This window comes from Gastrolobium bilobum, unplaced genomic scaffold (genome assembly GCF_033153095.1).
Source record: "Gastrolobium bilobum isolate Gb01-03AN ecotype WA unplaced genomic scaffold, APGP_CSIRO_Gbil_v1 utg66262, whole genome shotgun sequence".
Lineage (NCBI taxonomy): Eukaryota > Viridiplantae > Streptophyta > Magnoliopsida > Fabales > Fabaceae > Gastrolobium > Gastrolobium bilobum.
In genome coordinates, this window is record NW_026895848.1 from 16,201 (window position 1) to 37,269 (window position 21,069).

General features: G+C 35.0%; 2 protein-coding genes across 2 annotated transcripts; both read left to right on the forward strand.

The window, feature by feature from the left end:
• Window positions 1-3,140: 3,140 nt before the first annotated feature.
• Window positions 3,141-4,720, forward strand: LOC133296395 (DNA topoisomerase 6 subunit A). The gene is made up of 2 exons (XM_061495365.1): window positions 3,141-3,688; window positions 3,769-4,720. The coding sequence occupies exons 1-2, from the start codon at window positions 3,182-3,184 to the stop codon at window positions 4,513-4,515; spliced, it is 1,254 nt and encodes a 417-aa protein (XP_061351349.1). The 5' UTR covers window positions 3,141-3,181; the 3' UTR covers window positions 4,516-4,720.
• Window positions 4,721-7,670: 2,950 nt separating this feature from the next.
• LOC133296394 (zinc finger CCCH domain-containing protein 11-like) lies at window positions 7,671-12,432 on the forward strand. The gene is made up of 8 exons (XM_061495364.1): window positions 7,671-8,014; window positions 8,133-8,217; window positions 8,308-8,448; window positions 8,554-8,642; window positions 8,855-9,043; window positions 9,124-9,254; window positions 9,473-9,575; window positions 11,808-12,432. Exons 1-8 carry the CDS (start codon window positions 7,844-7,846, stop codon window positions 11,988-11,990), a joined length of 1,092 nt encoding a protein of 363 aa, XP_061351348.1. The 5' UTR covers window positions 7,671-7,843; the 3' UTR covers window positions 11,991-12,432.
• Window positions 12,433-21,069: the final 8,637 nt, after the last annotated feature.

Here is a 21,069-nt window from a genome sequence, read left to right on the forward strand (position 1 = left end):
ATGAATATAACATGATCTGAAGATGTAAAACTATGAGTTTTGATAATTTGAACGTTGGTTGATGACCTAAGTGTTAAAATACATGCTAAGTCGATGGGATAGATGTATCTAGGTGAAAGATGGAATTTTTAAAGGATAATTTCGTGCTAGGCTGCTGTTTTTGGCCTCTTTCGCGAAATATCCGGATATGATATCCGGATATGGCATATCCGGATATTGAGACAGCAATGAACCTGTTTCGGTAAAAATTTGATATCTTGAGCTACAGAGCTCCAAATCAAGTGTCGTTTGGACCTATATGTAGCTAACACCTAGTGATACAACTCTGTAAAATTTAGTAGCCATTGGATAAGTTGTTTGATCTCAGTGTTAGTTTGAAGTCGCATTTTGGTTGTTGGAAATTCAGTTTGCAGCAGTCACTTTGCGAAAATCATAACTGTAGTTATACAACTCCGATTGAGACATAAAATATGTCGTCGAAAAGCTTGTGATGTCTAGTTTAACATACTAAAATCTCATAATTTTTGGTAAGGAGTTGCAACTGCAATTTTAAAAATGGCAGGAGAAGTTTGTTGTCGTATTCTTAAATAGAGTTGAATTCTTTGGAATGTTCTTCAAGGAAATGAATTATAGACTCTATGGTACTTGTAAGTGATGTTCTAAGGTTAAAGGACCTTAGAGATTTGACTTAGTTTGTCCCACCTTGAGTTGGTGTCACTACGTAAAGAATGACTACGTAAAAGATAATATATAGAAGAATGTCGTAAATGAGCATATTTATTAATTGTCTTTATATCTTGAAATAGGTTGTGATTTTGTGAGGGCCTATGATTGTGGTCCTTTGGATACTGAGAGTTCATTGGAGCATGTTGCGGATAAGGTAAGCTTTCGTGTCATCGGTTTAGCCATTGTTGGTTCCACCATACCCCATGGGGGAATGGTTTATATGTATAATGTGTTTTTATGTATTGATTTATTGAAATGCTTTTGAGCTGTTAAGTGCAAATGCCCTATGATATGTATGTGATCTTCGCCTAGACGGGATCATGATCCTGTGGGCAGGTACGACATTGGTGTGTACTATTATGGGTTGTAGACGTACGTACATCCTGCGCTTCTCTGGCCAGTAGAATAGTTGACACACATGACATGATTATCTACTGCATTGCACTGATTTTGGAACTTATATTGTTAAACTGTTTTTAGAAATTATAGTGCACATGTAAGTGAGCTTGGGGTGGAGAAATACTTGAGGACCCCTTGTCTTACTGAGATTTCTGTTTAGAGATCTCACCCCACGTTTGGGACACCATTTTCAGGTTCAGGTAATGCGGGGGTGAGACCTCTAGCGGCAGGAGGCCGAAGCTTAGCTGATATTTCTGCTTTTATGATGATATGATATGCTTGGATGCTGACCTGTCTTGTATTTATTATCATGTTTTTGGATTTGAGACTTGTTGGGCATTGTTGCCTTATTTGGTGAGCATGAGGATTGTCCATGCCACATTGACTTGACTTTATGCTTTTAGATTCGAGTTGTATATTGTATCAGGATTATGTCCGGTCTACGTGTTGTATTTCCGTCACTTAGATACTCACTTATTTATATATTGAGGTATTTCAGTTAGCTGTCTATTTGCAATTACATACAGGCAATATTTTGTAAAAGGATTTAATAATCAACTTGGTTAATGATAATGACGTCATAATGAAAAGTAAAAATTTATTCCGCATTTTTAATTAAGCGTGACTTAATACAATGACATGTTAACAAACCGGGTATACACGGGGTATTACACGAAGCATTCACCAAGTGGGGGAATATTGGGTATGACTCATACTTTGCATGCTGATGAGAGCCCTAGTTATCGGGGTCAGCAGAAAGGCAACTGGGGTCCCATAAATAGCTGCTGTTAGGGTTTTCTAATCCTATTTATATTTTTCTTGTAAATCGAGTGACTTGTAACGAGTAGCGGTGATGTGAATATAGTACAGACAAGCTGGAAGTAGCCTAAATTGGGTGAAGCAGGATAAATCTTTGTGTCTATTCTCTCTTTCTCTTCTCTTTTTCGTTTGCGATTTGTGTGATTGTCGATTTCCAACACAAAGGAAGATTGAAGTGTCTAGAAATTTGATGGAACAATGGATGAACTGGGAATTTTGTTCCAGCAAAGTAACATCGACATTAGCATTATTCCATAATATCCATATTCCACCAGAAAATCCATTTGCCTCTTCAATAATTTGGTCTGAAAAATCGAGTTTGGAAATAATTGCATGGCCTTTTTTATCACTGGTACATGGTTCAAGAATAGTTGCAATTTGGACTTTATATTTCCTAACATAATTGCTAAAAATACCTCTGAACTGTAATCTTGCTGCTCCACAACAGTTCCAAGTAAATAAAGTCATAAAGAAACATTAGAAGTTACGAATAAATCTTTGGTGCTACTGTTGCACCAAAGATTCAGTACATCTCACCAATCGAAATATTACATGTTAGCTAAAGTATTTTTTTCTCTGTCAAATTTTTTCTCTCTCCTATGATGTGTAATATTCTCATTAGTGAGATGCACTGAATCTTGGTGCAGCAGTAACACTAAAGATTTATTCAGAAGTTACAGGGTTACAGGTCACCTGTTCACCTTGTAAATCATTTGCATGGAGTGTTTAATGAGAACTATCATATATTTCCATTTTCATTGTATTAGAGATATCAACTTCGTGTTACAGGAATTTATGGTATCTTCATCACAACTCACCATGTTGTCAAGGTCTAGTTCCTTTGGTTTCAAATGATCATTTGTATTTTGGTGATATGAAGTCTCGCATTGCTCACCAGAAGTAGACGATGGAGGAACATATACGTAGAGATGAGTTCTATCACTCTCAATACATTATTAGATAATATAAATTTTGTTAGCCTAATAGTAAATTTAATTTTTATATGACTTAAGTTAACATATTTAGAAAAGTTAATTAATTTTGTCAGTTTGTTCTCAAGCGCTATGGCTTTAACATGTTTTACTAAAGAATGTTTATTTTGTAACTTAATTGAAAATATTTAACTATTTTTCCCATTTATTAATTATAAAAAAAAGGAATTAGACAGAAACACAGAAACAGGGAAACAACGCTCCTTAACCCCATTTCCCGCCTTCACAACACAAATTCGGCGTCCATGGCGGACAACAAGAAACGGCGGCGAACGAACCCAACCGGCGAGGAGTTACCCTTCAAGAACAAGCTGAAGCCAGATTCAATGATTCTGCAAACCCTGAAGGACTTAGCAGCTTCATGTTCTTCTTCGTCCTCCACTAAAACCCTAACCCTCCAAGACCTAACCCTACCCTTCCCTTGCCGCGAGGTCGCCGACCTCTCCCTCTCCTCCGTCGAATCCAACATCGAATCTCTCATCCTCAAGGTCGCACACTCCATCCTCTCCGGCCACGGCTTCTCCTTCGACGTCCCCTCCCGCTCCGCCGCCAACCAACTCTACGTCCCCGAACTCGACCGCATCGTCCTCAAAGATAAATCCTCCCTCCGCCCCTTCGCCAACATGTCCTCCGTCCGCAAAGTCGCTATCACCGCCCGCATTCTCCACCTCATTCACCAGCTCTGCCTCAAAAGCATCCACGTCACCAAGCGTGACCTCTTCTACACCGATGTCAAACTCTTCCAGGATCAGGTATTTCGCTTTCCCTTCTAATTTAATTTAATTAATTAATTAATTGAAACCAAACAATTAAATGAAATGTGAATTAATAGATCCAATCCGACGCCGTTCTCGACGACGTTTCGTGTATGCTGGGGTGCACTCGATCGAGCCTCAACGTGGTTGCAGCGGAGAAAGGGGTTGTAGTGGGAAGGTTGATTTTCAGTGACAATGGGGATATGATTGATTGCACGAAGATGGGAATGGGTGGAAAAGCTATTCCGCCGAATATTGATCGAGTTGGGGATATGCAGAGTGATGCTCTGTTCATTCTCTTGGTGGAGAAGGATGCTGCTTATATGAGATTGGCTGAAGATAGGTTCTACAACCGGTTTCCGTGTATAATCGTGACGGCGAAGGGGCAGCCTGATGTTGCCACCAGGTTGTTCTTGAAGAAGATGAAGATGGAGTTGAAGCTGCCTGTGTTGGCTCTTGTGGACAGTGATCCTTATGGGTTGAAGATTCTATCGGTTTATGGATGTGGGTCTAAGAACATGTCTTATGATAGTGCCAACTTGACTACACCTGATATTAAGTGGCTTGGGGTTAGGCCTAGTGATTTGGATAAGTACAAGATACCTGAGCAGTGTAGGTTGCCTATGACAGAACAGGATATTAAGACTGGGAAGGACTTGTTGGAGGAGGATTTTGTGAAGAAGAATCCTGGTTGGGTTGAGGAATTGACCTTGATGGTCAAAACTAAGCAGAAGGCTGAAATACAGGCTTTGAGTACCTTTGGTTTTCAGTATCTCTCTGAAGTTTATTTGCCCTTGAAATTGCAGCAGAAGGATTGGCTGTGACTCTGAGTGATGTGATAATGTCTGAGAATTAAGATACTGGTTAATGGTTATATCACTGTTTGTCCCAACTGCTCTGTAGCACCACTTTTCAGTGGAATGTGGATGAATTTCTAATTATCCTTCCTTGCAAAATTGTTCAATAACTTTCGTTCAAATATTATGTTAATGGTCTACGTTTTCTCAGACTTTGTTTATGATGTTCTGTCTTATTGTTTTCTTCTTATGCTTGCATCAGTAAACGTAGGGCCAACTTTACCAAATTCAAAAACTTTAGTGCTTTTGAATTGCTTGAGTTTCTCTTGATGTTTGTTCATAATTCTGAACTGAAAGCTCTATAGGTCCATAGCAATTGTTTCCAGTAAGTGCTAGTGCAACTTGGAAAAAGATACTGAAAAGCTAACCTTCCTGTTAAGTGGTCCAACATTTTTCTTGGTGAAGATTATCATTCAAAGTTATCTGATATTAGTTTGGCTAAACTTGGCCCACTGGGGTAAAACCCATGTATCAACAAGGGTAATGAGCACCTATGGATATTGTGCTCCATTGTATGCAATGACAGGGCAACTGACTCTGAAATCAGATGTTCATAGCTTTGGTGTAGTTATTATGGGAATAATTACAAAAAGAAAAGCAATTCAAAATCTGCAGGAGAGCAGGATATTGTTGCATTGGTAAGACACTCATACTGTTATTTCATCTCACAGGTATAGCTGATGATTTAAAGCAGGAGAGCAGAATAATGAATTGTCAAGAAAACATTTTGGATAGTTTCATTCGCTTATTAATGGTTAAAAAATAGTCAGCGTGGATTCAATAAGGGGAGGTAAGTATTTCCATATGAATTAACCTTGGTTGGGAATTTTTACCTGCACAATTATACTTAAGCTTGAGAATTTGTGGTAAGAAATCATTCCATTTAAATACTTTATGGTTCTCGGTCACATCTTCGTTAAAAGTAACAAAACATGGTATGTAATTAAAGATGTACAGTATTTTGGAAGAAATTTTTTTTCATTGTTATTCTCCTTTCAGATGATATTTTCTTCTGAGTTCTATTTTTTTTCCTTCTAATTTGCCTTTCTTTTGGAAGGCTTTCTGATCCTACTCTTTATTTTCTTTCCTGCTCAATAAATTATTCTCGGATAAAGAAATTCCTTTTATTGTGATGTTGAAGCAGTGAAGCTAGTGGTCAAAGTTTTGCGTATCCCATACACTCTTTGACTGACTTTTGGATATTCCCTTGTGATATTGTGACTTGGTCCTTGCTCTTTATTTAAGTAATTTGATTAAAATTTGAGTTGAAGCTTTAGACAGATTACTCTCACTTAATTGCATACTAGACTCTTGTTTAAAGATCGAATTTTTTTTTTTTCACGAATGGCTGATCCAATGCTCCAAGGTCAATATCCTCCAAGAGGGTTATACCAGGCCCTTGCTGTTGCAGCAATGTGTGTTCAGGAGCAGGCCAATATGCGTCCAGTTATAGCTGATGTTGTCACAGCTTTGAGTTACCTTGCTTCACAAAGATATGACCCCAATAAACAGGCAGCTTGCCTCCTCCCTGGTACTCCTCCTAAAACCAAGAGGGGACGGTGATATAGAGCTCGATGTTTGCTGGCTATTTGATAGTCTGATGCAAATCTCAAAACATTTTACAACACTTTGCAAGATATAGATGTATAGATGTTCATACCAGTGGTCTTATGGTGGTGTTCTCTCAGTTCAGAGCACAGTTGCTAAAAATCTTTGAAATTTTGTTATGCTTCTGGTGCACAGAACTGCTCCTATTTCCATTTGGAGCCAAGATAGTATTTCCATTTCATTTTTAGTGAATTCTATTTTAAAGCAAACTGCTACGTTCATGATTTTCCTTCTAAGCAATGGTTCCACTGGTGTGTACCCGCATTCAATAGATGTCTATTCTTCTTTATCCTGGTTGTTGTATAGTTAAGAAGCACTGTAAAAATATAGCTTTTTCAACCAAGAAGTATGCATATATCATGTGTTCTGCCCTTTTATCTTCTCTGGAAGTTTATCTGGTCGTGTGGAGATTTTTTATGTAACTTGTATTTTACCGTTTTATGCCGTGCAAATTGCTCATGAAACATACATTTTTCATCGCAAAATACTCGAACTCAGTATCATGGCATATGCACGCTTCTGATAATGAATAACAGTAGTTAACTTTACATTTTTCATTGCACAATACTTGTCCTTTGTGTCTGATTGAGGATTGGTCTTGTACGATGTTTGTTGCTTTGCACTGTCATCCATGCATGGGCAGAATTACTGTTGTCCTCATGCACCCCACTCTGAACCCCACCCCTTTTCTTTGGCATCTTTCTCATCGACCAACTCTTCGTAACTCTTCTCTAGACATTTATCTTTATCATGACCAACTCTCCCATAATTGAAGCAAATAAAATGACTACCTACATTTTTCCACGAAGTTCATACTCCTGTTCGTTCACCCTATATACTATGATAATATAGGCTTTCACGGATCCAGTTCAAATCATACAGCAGCCACAACTTTTTTGAGTCATTGAGGTATTAATTAATTAATTTGCAAGCAACCTCATGAGTTAAGTCGGCTAATTACTAACCTTAATAGCAACTCGAGCTTTTAAAACCGGCTAACAAAATCCATTTGGATGAGGTCATTTTTAGACTGGTTGGCCCATTCCAACCCATGTGAGTTTAGTCACCCAGTTGCCCATGCATGGCTTTTTTATTTAAAATAAAATAAAATAATTTTTTTCTTAGCCCGTCCTAAAATTAAATCAATCTAGGAATCAACATAAGAGCCAAACCATAAATCAATTAAATCAATTTTTAAGGCAATTTTAGGAATTAAAAATTAATTTAATGTCGAATAAATTAAATAACTAGTCCATTCATTAATTCATCATTTAATTAAAAAATATATTTTTAGTTAATATTTTATAAAGAAAAAAATTTAAATTAGATTTTGAACCAACATCTCTGATGTGAATGGGCCAAATCATAGTAAAAGTATTTATATCTAGCTACAGTTTTGGGCTCAGGCGCTCAGCTTATTTTCTATACGTAACTTTGTACTGACTTGACACGTGTGGGACTAGGGGTAGATCGGGAATTCCAGTCCAATATTTGGTCGCCATCTTTAATCTCGACCCCATTTCCGGTTCAAACTCCAAACCCTAAACTAACCAGACATCCTCTTCCCGGCAGACACATCGTCCTACACGACACGAACATAGAACCTTAACCTCAAACCCTAATTTGATTATTTCCGAATTATATTGAATCTATACACATACATATTAATTTTTGATGCCGATAAGCGATGCCGCCCAAGCAGCAATCAAAAGCTGATGTAGCTAAGAAGCAGAAGCTTGTAGAGGACAAAACCTTCGGTCTCAAGAACAAAAACAAGAGCAAAAATGTCCAGAAATATGTCCAGAGCCTCAAGCAAAACGTGCAGCCCAAGCCCGATCCTTCCAAAGTCGATGCCAAGGTATTTTCCCCTCTAATGTTTTTTTTTTTTTTGTTAATTATAAAATTCATTATTTATAGTCGTAAATCCATTGAAATTTGCATTTGTTTTTAACTGTATTGTGTAATGATGATAACAGAAAAAGAAGGAGGAAGAGAAGGCCAAGGAGAAGGAGCTAAATGATTTGTTCAAAGTTGCTGTTAGTCAGCCTAAAGTGCCAGTTGGTAATCATAAAAGTTTTCCTTTTTTTTTTTCTTTCCCCAATGGGTTTATTCAGTTTTGTTAGAAACTAATATGTATATGAATTTGGTCAGGTGTTGATCCTAAGTCCATATTGTGTGAGTTTTTTAAAGCTGGGCAGTGTGCAAAGGGCTTCAAATGCAAGTTCTCACATGATTTGAATGTTCAGAGGAAAGGGGAAAAGATTGACATTTACAGTGATAAGCGAGACGAGGGTATTGCATAAAAAGTTCAATGATGATAATCTTTGTCAAATGTTGTTTTGGTTTTGGGGACTTTCACTTTTTCCTAACTTTTTGGTTTGGATCTTATGTTGTCAGAAACAATGGAGGATTGGGATCAAGAGACCTTGGAGAAGGTGGTGGAGTCAAAGAAAACCGAGTATAATCAGAACAAACCAACTGACATTGTACGTTTTATTAGATTTTTGGAAATGCCACTGTTACATTGGTTTACTTTTGATATTTTGCATGTTCTTTTTTCATGGTTCTCTATGGTTTTGGTTCATTACAGGGCTTCTTTCGGATTTTTGATGATATTGCATTATTTTGGAATCATAAGTATGATTTGGCTAATGCAACTCGAAATGACCAGTGTCTGTTGTTTATGTACTCTGTTCAGGTCTGTAAATTCTTTTTGGAAGCGGTGGAGAAGAAGCAATATGGTTGGTTTTGGGTCTGCCCCAACGCTGGTAAGAATTGCCACTATAGACATGCACTTCCACCTGGATATGTTTTGAAATCTCAAATGAAGGCTTTGTTAGAGGAAGAAACTGAAAAAATATCAATTGAAGAGGAGATTGAAAATCAGGTCAGTTATTTTTTCTTATAATAAGCTATATTATTTAATATTGTATCAGGTTATCTAACAGAATATTTAACATGGTTTAGCGTGCCAAAGTGACAACTACAACTTCTATGACTCCTGAGTTATTCTTTCAATGGAAGAATAAGAAGATAGAAGAGAGAGATGCCAATTTGGCTGCACAACAGGCAGAGAGGGCTAAGAATGACCGCATGAGGTACATCCACTATCTTTCGCCTTTTGTTCACTTGCAAATGTGTGTACACCCCCTCCCCCAAAATTACTCAAGAAACAAATGTGAATCAGGGAAGGAACTTTATGTTGTTGAACATGTTTCGAAAAAAGGAATTTACAGGTTGATACGAAGGCTGATGATCTTTACTTGTTTTTTTTGTTGTTGCTAATCATGTTATATTATTTCCTCCTACAATGCAGTGGTCGGGAGCTATTCTTGTCAGATGCTAGCTGGTTTGTGGATGATGCTGAAGCATATGACAAGTACCAGAGAGAAACGGAATCTGATGATACTGAACAGAGGGTAAGTTTTTTCTTCATGTCTGTCTCTGCATATTTTGATTGCCTTTTTTATGGATGTAGCTGAAAGCCTGAGAAGCAACCTGGTGAATGAAAATCTGAGATGAATGATGCTGCATGATTTTCATTCACAAAAAAATAATAATGCTGCATCACCACCACAGCTGTTGGAATGTTGTGACTTTTGTTCAAAAAAGTAAAAACGTAAAAAATTTCACAGCTTTAAACTTGAAAAATTTTTGTGGCCAAATTGGCTGCAATGCAACTGCTTTGCTGTAGTCAGCATGACTGTAATTGCAGTATCTGCAAAGCAATTGCGACTACAACTGTAATTTAAAACCAGTATATGTACCCTTTTTCTATTATAACATTGTAAATAAACTAATTATGTTTTTGAAGTTTTGCACACTTGTGTATTGTTAAACTTTGCTTTTGGATCCATTGGAACATGGGTTACATGTCAGGGTGTAGCTCATCCTCCCCTTCCATATACCCCATCACACTCAATACCAATTGGGATTTAAGTTAAGACCTCTAAGTTGAAGAATTGAATTCATTGGGTTTTCCCCTTGGGAAATTTGATAATCTTTTAAGTAGTGTCAAAAATGCACAAGGCATTGCCGAGGAGGACACAATTTTCATTAATGACTTTCACCTATTATCTTAATCATTTAGGTTGAAAATTTTCTCAACATACTCATCTTGCTTAATACTACTGAAAAGAACAATCTCCAAACTAAGATGTAAATGTTGTCTGCCACCAAATTGTTCACAAAGCTTCTTCAACCTAAAATTGTGGCCAATGACCATACAAACTCAGTTCTTGATGTTAGCCCAGGATTTGAAAATACTGCTTAGCACACACTATTCAGTTCTTATTGAGATCACTAGTCCACTATGTGTTGATTCGAAAACCTGTTACATTATATAACCCATCCTCCCCTTCCATATACCCTATCCCACTCAATACCAACTGGGATTTAAGTTAAGACCTCTATGCTGAAGTATTCTATTTTAATCTTTGGGCTGTCCCTTGGGAAATTTGATAATCTTTTAATTAGTGTCAAGTTGGTCTTTAATACAACATTGTGCATGAGTCCCATATCAAATGGATGTGGACGCAAAACCCCCGTTTAAGGCGGAGGCTCTTCCCTCTTTTCAGGTTGGCTTTTAGGAATGGGTTCTGCTCTACATCATGCCTTGAATTATAAATTTTGCTTAGGAATTCAGGCATATGACAATGGAGCTGTAATGCAATGCGTCATCTCTGAGCTCTAACTATACTTCTTTAGCAGACACCTTGTAGCAAGTTGTCTTCTCAGTTTTTTTTTTTTTGTATAATTGTCCATTATTTTCTTGAAAGAAGCACACTTGGTCTGTAAGGTAGTTAGAATGTGTATTGCCAAATTATCCAGGAATACTTAAAAAAATTTGTATTAAGTACACAACTTGTAAATGGGAGCCTTGGTACAACTGATGGTGTTGTCGCCATGTGATTTGGAGGTAGGTCACGGGTTCGATTTATGTAATTAGCCTCTTGTTAATGCAAAGTAAAGCTGCCAACAATACACAATACACAATACACACATACATGGATTTGACCCTTTCTTATACCCTGCACATAGCGAGCTTTATTGCACCAATGTGCCCTTTAAGTACACAACTTGTGCTTATTTCCAAGCACATTGAAATGGGGATATAATGTATCTGTAACGAGTTCAAAAAACTAAAAAGCAATGGAGATTAAAAAACAACTCCCCATTAAATCTCAACTAATGAGGATTAGGTTGAGAGAAATTCTTGTACGCATGCAGCTTTACCCTTATATGTTTGCAAAGATGTTGTTTTCAGAAGTCGAACCCATAACCTTCTAGCAATAGAGGTTCTTGAATAAAAAATGGTGACTTTGTTAGTGCTTGCCTCTGGTTTGCTGATGTGGTTGGCTTTAGACTAATACTCTGATCAAGTCAAGTTCTTCATATGCTTGTGTTTTCCTTTGTTCATGGAGCTCTGCCATTAATAAAGAATTATAGCCTTGTTGAAGTTTTCTTTATTCACCATTAGAAGGACAGTATTATGATATGTTTCTAGGGGCAAGGGCTAGCTCTCTGATCTCATTCTCCTTGTTTTATTTGATGTGCAGTTGAGATATGTGCTCTTAAGTTTTTTAATTTGGTATCATTTTTCACATTTACCGACATATATTTCATATTGCTAATGTTCAATCCAATTTCAGGCGAATGGAAATGCTGCTGAAGATGGTCCCAGCTCCTCAGCAACAGCTGGTGTTGATGCTGAAGTTCCTGATGACGTTGATGACGATGATGATGATGAATTGGACATGGATGAGTTGAATGAATTAGAAGCAAGCTTATCAAAGACATCAATCCAAATTAAGGAAACAGGAGCTGAAGCTTAATTCTGAGAATTAGTTGTAACCTTCATGTGAAATATGCCTCTGCTGAACAATAGAGCATTTGTTTGTAGCCGGTCACTCCTTGCTTTCAAGGATGTTTTTTGAATGAAGCATTTGATGATAATGAAATTATCATTCGCAGCATCGCATTTGGTATGAACTATGGCTGTTTGGTATAATCCGGTTTTCTGCAGTTAGGTCTCTCATTGGACCTTCAACAGACGTTTTTGTTGTTTGGGCACGGGTAGTCTTGTTTTGTACCTTATTTTGTTCATGAGTTTGTCTATTTCGCAAACCGGTTTTTGATATTGCTTTTATGCTTGTGATTTTCTTGAAACCATCAAAGCATAAAGTGGTCTTTGTTATGTTATGGATGTTATAGCTAGATATCATTAGGGTATGCTTCTGAGTTAGGAGGGGGAGGAATTTAAAGAAAATGAATGGGAAAGGAAAGAGTATGCGAGGTTATATAATAAAAATTCTTACTTGTTTAGAAGTTTGAAATATTTCAGAGTTCTTTAAATTGGATGAATTTCGAAATGTTTAAGAATTAATAAATGAGGGTTTATATAATCTTATTTTCCCTCATCGTTCTTTCAGTCTTTCTCTATTTCCTTTTAATAAAAAAATTCACTGCGCAAATTCTTACCTTGTAACTTTATTATGTTGACGTTATTTTTTTAAGTTTGATACTAATTCATCGAGTTTGTATATGTAGGTGAATCTTTTTAAGAATAGGGTAAATGTATTTTTATATCGGTGTAACAAAAAGAAGGTTTACATTCATTTTTGGTGATCAATTCATTTGTATTCAATCAATGACTCAGATAATTAATAAAATCATTAGGTATAAGTGAGATTAATGGCCAATTTAAATTGATATTGTAATTTATACTACTATAAAATAATCGTGCTTATTGTTTTCTGTGAAGGGATATTTGTGATTTATCAAAATAATAATAATAATCGTGCCTAATATATTAGGATTTTTTTTTAAAATTAATATAAGTTAAACTCTAAATTTTAACCCTTAGTCCTATTATTTATATTCAATTACTTTAATTGATTAGATATGTAAAGAATTCAGTACAAACAAGTTAACCGCTATTATTGAAAGTAATGCAAGTCAATCCTGTCCATGTATATATAGTATTAAATATTTGTTATTTTTTTAAGTCCTATCCTTATTTACGTTCCATTCATTAATATTGAAGTAACAATGTACAATTTTTTTTTTTTTTTTTTGTAATAATAACAATGTACAATTTGGATACTACACTCAATGTACAACGACCAAACTAGTATACTATTCACAAAAAATTACCTGAATGCTATGGGTTGGATTTTTTTTTTTCAAAATACCACATCACCTAACTTGTTATAACACCTAGCGAGTTAAGTGTGGGCACGTGGCAGCAGATTCATGGTCACGTGGCAGCAGCGTGTCAAATTCGCTATCCTATATAGCATGTTATGTACTAGCTTGACGTGTTACGTATTTAACACATGTCAAACTTGCTATGCTGCTAGTAGAGGTGTAAATGGACTGGGTAGGTTAGGCTGTGGCTTAAATAGGCCAGACCTGTGTAAAAGCATTGTGTATGGCCTGGCCTGTTAGCATGTGTAGGCCCTAAATTATAAGTCTGGCCTGACCTATATTTAAAAAATAAAAGTTTTAGCCTAGACCTGTTAGCCTGTTTAAGCCTATTAAACATTCAACAATTAAAAGAATAACAAAAATAATATTATTTTATTATTCAAAATTATTAAAATAATAATTTTATTTATTATATTTTAAATAAATAATATGATATAGGCTGACCTGTAGGTTTATAGGCCACACATGTACAAAAAAGCCTATGGCTTATTTTCTAAATAGGTATTTTTAAAAGCCTAGGTCTGTTCTATTTTACTATTTATAATAGGCCAAATATGATTTAATATAGGCTAGGCCATAGGCCTCTGTTGGCCGGCCTATCCCATTTACACCCCTAGTTGCTAGCATTGTACGTGTCACATTTTCTTACACGTGGTCATACATGCTATGATGCATAGCATATTATGTGTAAGTAATCCAGCACTCTAGTATTTTTAGTCTAATAAATTTACTTCTCCTAAAATTAATTAATTAATAGTTTTAAAATAATTTAAATTAATATAAACTAAATTAATTAACAGATATAAATTAAATTTAATTCATTAACACTCCTAAATTAAACTAAATTACTTAATAGTTCAATTTTTTTTAACTTAACATAAACTAAATTAAATGAAATTAATTACCACTCCTAAAAATAATTAATTAACAATTCTAAAATAATTTAAATTAATATAGAAAAATTAAACTAATTAATTAACAAACATAAATTTAATTAATTCATTAAAACTCCTAAATTAAATTAAATTACTTAATAGTTAAAAATAATTTAACTTAACATAACTAAATTAAATTAAATTAATTAACACTATTGCATTAAATTTAATTAAATTAATTAACACACATAAATTAAATTAAATTAACAGTCCTAAACTAAATTATTTTAACATAAGTTATTTAAAAAAAATATTCAAACTAATATTAATTTTCCTTTTTATTTCAAAATATAAAATTCAATAATTAAAATTATCCTATAATTTATTAGACCACAATGATGCAAGAAATGAGAAGAGAAATAGTGAATTTATTAGACCAAAAATGCTGGAATGTTGGGCTACTTACACATAATATGCTATGCAGTACAATATGTATGGCCATGTCAGAAAAGCTGACACGTAACGCTATGTAGCATAGCGAGTTTGACATATGTTAGACACGTAACATGTTATTCAGTATAGCGAGTTTGACACGCTATATCTACCACGTAATCTCGCTGCCCTCAGTGGCAGAACCAGGATTGAAAGGGGGGGGGGGGGCGAAAATTAACTTTTTGTCTTGCATAATATCAATGTTTTCTCCACCTATTGACCTCGTACCTTCATGAAACTCATTTAGGTAATTTTTTACCAAAATATTAACATTAAGAACATTTCAAAGACCGAGAAAATGTACAATTGGCCAGGTCCAATAGATATAAAAAGTAGTTTAAAGTAATAATTAAACAAAAAAAAGGAGAGTGGCTTCATTCAACTTTAACATTAATTAAAACAATGCTTTTACTATAATATTTTTTTAAAAAAAGAAGAAGAAGACTGCAACCAAGTTGTCCCAAAAAGTGAATTTTTTAAGTTAGAGCAAACTCATTTTCTCTACATGAAACCACTACACAAAGAGAAACAACATCATGCAAATGAAAAGAGAGCAAAGCAAAAAGGCCAAAGCTTTCATTAACCAAAACATAGCAAATGAAAATAAAGAAAAAAAATGCAGAAAAGGGTACACATAACCCACACACGTTAGCTGAAGTGGAGATAGATTTCAATTTGGATCTTAAACCAGAACTTCCAAAAGAAGCACATTTAACAATAACAACAATACCACGTCTAGCCTCAACTGCATCAAATTTTTTTTTTAGGGGAGGGCGCCCACCCAAGCCTCCCCTTGGCTTTGCCCCTAGCTGTACTATGCAGCGAGTTATGTGGCCATGAACTTGCTGCATATATCGATACCTAATTCATTAGGTGTTGTAGCGAGTTAGATAATGTGATATTTGGGAAAAAAAATTTCAATCCATGAAATTCAAATAATTTTTTTGTGAATAGTGTGATATTTTGGTCATTGTCCCACTCAATGCAAATATGAGAAGACCTATGACGAACTATTCCTGAGATTAGTTTGATTTACGTTATGTTAATTTATTATTTAATCATAAAAGTGATATTGGTACTGTATTTTCATGGAAATTTTCATATATACAAAACTGAATTGAGATAATCAGTGCACCATGGACCACAACTCAGATATAATGGGAGAGGGACGTAAGTGACGAAAAGTTAGTTCCCCACGTGCATTCAAAGACAAACAGCAAGAAACGTATGTAGATTGTAGAATATAAAAAAAACAGTTGGCAAGCAATCTGAAGAGGCGTGCTTCATATACAGTGAAGGAATCACAATAAAGTATAAATCATTGACCTACAAGGGCACAATAATTATAAATAATTGATACACTTTCGTTTTCCATAATCTATGTCTTTATGATATGCATTATCGAATTTTTGAGAGTTTCATCTTAATTTTCAGTTCATTTTATTTCAACCTCAAAATATTCTAGTTCTAGTTTTTATCTCTGATCATTCTACTATTCTAGGTGGAGTATATTAATATCAACTCGCGTTCATAATAAATCTTATACCTAAGATGTATTCAGTATTTTAAAATCTCATTCCGCCTCCCGGGTTAACTTAGGTAAATCTTGACCTCTTCTCTCTAAGAGTTGGGGTCGCAAGTTGGATCCTATATGCGAATAAATCTTTGGTATTAGTGTTGCACCAAAGATTCAGTCCATCCCACCAATAAAAATATGACATGTCAGTCAAAATTTTCTTTTTTTTGCCAAATTTTTTCTCTCTCCTCTGGTGTGTAATGCTCTCATTGATGAGATGTACTGAATCTAGGTGCAACATTAGCACCAAAGATTTATTCCTTATATGCATATCAATCCCTCCGACCTCCAAAATCCGGCCGGGTTTCAGTGACTCCCGATTTAGGGGAGTCAAAGGGGGTCACTGCATGTTTTTTTTTTTTTTTTTTAAATTTCCATGAACCAACATCGTTTTATTAAAAAATAAAAATAAAAATGCTTGCAAACCTAAATCTAATCGTTCTCTTCTCTCCCAGCGACCTAGACATCTTCAATCTTCACCTCGTTGCCGTGAATCTTCTAGAAAAGGTAAGAATTTTACCCATTCATATGAAATCCTTACGGTCGTTGATGGAAAACAAAAACTCATTCTTACTTCCTTTAAATTTTTCTTTGTCAGAGACCTTCTCAAAAGAGACAGAACCGGGTCAGTGTAGTGACCCTATTAGAATATAAGTTTTGTACTTTAGTATCTTGATACTTTAATTAGGTTGTGTAATATTGATTTGTCGTTGTAATTGGTGAATTATGTTAAGTATATTTTGAATCTTTGATGATTGGTGATTTGTTTTTTAAAATATTTTCATATAGGATATATATAACTATATTTTTTAATATATAAAACCAGGTCAGCATAGTAACCCCGTGACCCCCGGTTGAACCCGTGACTTCGTGACTCCTGACCTCGGTCAGGTCGATGGCCGAGTCGGGTTTTTAAACACTGGATGTATTTATCATTCAAAATATAATTTAAAAGTATAAATATCTCTATATTATAAAATTCAATAATGAATTTATTAGCAGGTATAAGGTATATTACAAATCCGAGTCCTATAGCAATTCAACTCTTATATGTGAGAGACTCATTTTAAGGGCATGACATGATACAAATATAGTGGGAAATTGGGAAAACATCACATAACATTGAAATATGAAAGTTAAGAGCTTAAGATGTAGCTTTCTAAGTACTTGCTCAGTTGATTTTTTCACTTACTATTTATATTATTTTTCTTCCATATCTTAATTTGGGTACACAATATTTTTCAATGCTCTGCCAAAAGTGGATAACCATTTGAACTAGATTTTACAATTAAGAAATAGTAATAACAAGTCTAAGAGCAAATAATTTGAAACAGTACCATAAATTTTACTATAATGTGCCAAGCGAGCAAACATAACACAAAGGGGATCTCAGAATTGAACGGGGTCCATATAACTGTCTTTTAAAGACAGGTTGTATGCCATTGCGATAACCAAGAGATACTTTCTTTTGTGATGTTTTGTCTCATAAAGACATGGTACATCCAACATAATGATAGAGGAGGGCGTAAGTGCACAATTGTTGTTTGGGTAGAAGAGTTCAGATTTTCCATGTTTCAATTCAATCAACCATAACTGAAGCATAAGTGACTTCTTTAAAATAGAGTTCTATTATTTGTCAAAGTGAAAAACTTAACCAACCATGCGTAGCGTTTATATGCTTACGTTAGCTTGAATTTTAATCTAGACTCATGCATGGTTTAACTGTGGTATCGCTCAATACAGAAAATAAAAATAAAAATAAAATAACTATTCAACTATGTCATAAGGGCTTGTGGAGAAAAAGAACAACTTCAGAAAAAAAACTTTATTTAACTTCTTGCTTCTCTATTTTGTCTTTTTGGTTACTATACCATGAACTATTTGTAGGCTGTGGTCTGCCTTTTTCTAAAAAAATTGAAAGATTAAAATCTATTAATAGCCATAAACCACAGTAAAAACGTCTGACTCTTGACCTTTCATTCTCCTAAAAAAAACTACTGAATTAATCTCACTAAAAATAAAATTGACATTTAATGTCTATTGAATTAATTTCACTAAAAATAAAACTGATATTTAACGTTTATTCAACAAAACTTCCTCGTAAACTTAAATGGTTCTGCCATCTTTCATGCTGATCAAATTCTTGCCTTTGTCAAGAAGTATCGTCGGTAGCGGTTTCATGAAGATATTTGTGACTTGGTCCCGACTTGCCACATCCACTTATTTCACACTTCCTTCACATGATCTCGGATGAAGTGAAAGCGAACGTCAAAGTGTTTTCTTCTTACATGATTCACCGGGTTCTTTGCCAACTCAATTGCCAATTTGTTATCAACTCGTATCACATTCGCACTGAGTTGTTATTGCTTCAACTTGCCTAACAAATTTCTGAGCCATAACGCATGAGATACACACCAAGATGCTGCCACATATTCAGCTTCACATGTCGAGAGCGTCATTGTTGCGAAATTGGCAAGTATATCGTTCGTTTTCAAGTAATAAAAGTGATGAGTAAAGATCATTCCCTCGAGGATTAATGCACCAAGTATTAATTTAACTATTCCCCTTAAGTTGGAAAAGAAAATTTGTTCTGAATTGTGAAAGTAATTAATTTTGGTATTTTAAAAAAAGAATTTAAAAACAATAATATTTAAAAGCAAAAAATTAAGAACAATCGCATGCAAAAAAAGATCAAGAATGTAAAGAAAATATTGATTGAAATTTGTAAAAAGACTGTAGCCAAGATGCACTTTACCTCCGATCCTCCCTTATATTCCTATATTGTATTTTATAATTAACTAATTGTTTGCTCAGACAATTCATTATTTTCCTATAAATTAGTTGAACCCTAATGTCTTAGTGATTTCAACCCTTTAACCCAATTAGAATCCTAGTGTCGTAGTAATCCCTCTTGAATTAAGCATTAAGCAAATGAATTAAAAGTCTGCAATCTATGTAAGCCTATGTCTAGGTCATGCACAAATTGTTATTCTACCCTTGTCTAGACTAAAATCCCAATATGTCTATTGTGAGTCCTAACCCTAAAAGCCTTATAATTAGATTGGCCAATTCTAATCAGAAGATGGAAAAATTAACACAGGTAGAATAAAACAAACTAACTAATTAAGAAAATATAAAGGATTCACATCGGGTCTGTGATCCCAACTACAAAAAAGAAATTAGCCAGACATAGCTGGCTTAAACAAATTAAAATAAGAAAAATTGTTCATAAAAGCAATAAAGAAAAAGAAGCAGAACAGGGAAGCTCAATGGTCTTCAGTCTTCAACTCCGGTGGAATCCTGATCTCGAGCGTGAGTCTCCAAGAATTCTCTCAATTCTCTGATCTTCACAATTCTCTCCAGCCAAAGATGTCTGTCCCTGAGAGTCTAAGTCTCTATTTATAGACTTTGTGTCTTGCTTATAAATCTTGATTATATCTGCATCTTGTATCTTGGTCCAATCTTTCTCTGATTCAGAATAGGATATGTTCCAGATTTTTTCGTACCTCCCACGCTACTAGCATGGTTCCCACGCTGTGAGCGTGGTTGGCAAGATTGTCTGGCGCTACTAACGTGAATACCACGCTAATAGCGTGGACGTTCTGGATGAAAAGTTCTTCTAGCGCTACTAGCGTCACACCCACGCTATCAGCGTGGGGCTTCAGTTTTGTACTTCCACATTGGGCTTATTTTTGTCATGTTTTCCTATAAAATCAGAAGGAAATCAGTTGCAAGATCTCTGATTGAGATTTATAAAATTAACAGTAATCACAGCCTTTTTTATCCAGGATTGATCAAGATTCTTTCTCTTTTTGGCTTAGCTTTATATTTATACTGGAGGCATATCAAACAATTCCTAGATTTGAACGTTGCTGTCCTCAGCAATGTAATAGATTAAAGTTAGAAGCAAGGAATAACTCTGTGAAGAAAAACATGGAACATGAATATCTTAAGAGATCAGACTGCTATGCATGTATAACTCCCTGTTAAAAGCTTCAGCAGTTGTATCAAGAATTCAGATCATAACTTGAATATTCCTTACTAGATAAATATATACTCTCATCACTCTAGTGTTTGAGGGGTTCACACTTATTCCATCAGTGTAGTAGTAATTCCATAAGCTTGATTATATTCTCAAGTTCTTAAGATTGAGGAACCCATTTGACATGCATAGACTGATCAAAAGGTCTTTGATATGTTATAACTTGGTCTGGTTTGGGGGTAAGAATCTTTTGGACAAAGGATGATTAATTTGAGACTGAAATACTGAAATTTCTAACTATGCTTCCTTCTCAATCTTTATTTCTGCCACTTTCCATCAATTCAGGATTCTTTTTCCCTTTTTCACTATCTTTTTCTTTGCTTTTCTTGTTTGCAGATGTTTTCTCTCTTTCCTCTTTTGAGTTGCATTTTTGCATTTTGCAAACCATTCTTCTTTTTCCTTTTTCCATTTACTTAACTTTTTCTTTTTGAGAAGTACCTTGATTTTTTTCTTCGATCAGCATTTCAATCTCTTTCAAGGTGTGTCAATGGAGAAAGAGTTAAGTAATTTTCATCAGGTTTTTGAATCAATTGGTCTAAGGCTCAAATGGGCTAAATAATGGAAATTCTTTCTAGGTAGGCTGTTTGGCTCTAAGTTAGCAAGAATAAACATGCCTTTATCATGTCAGCAATGCATGGAAGCCAGAGAAACAATTCAAGTTTTAGAAAACTACTACAGTAAGGCCTCTCTGAAAAATAAATCTGTTTAGGCTCAATCCT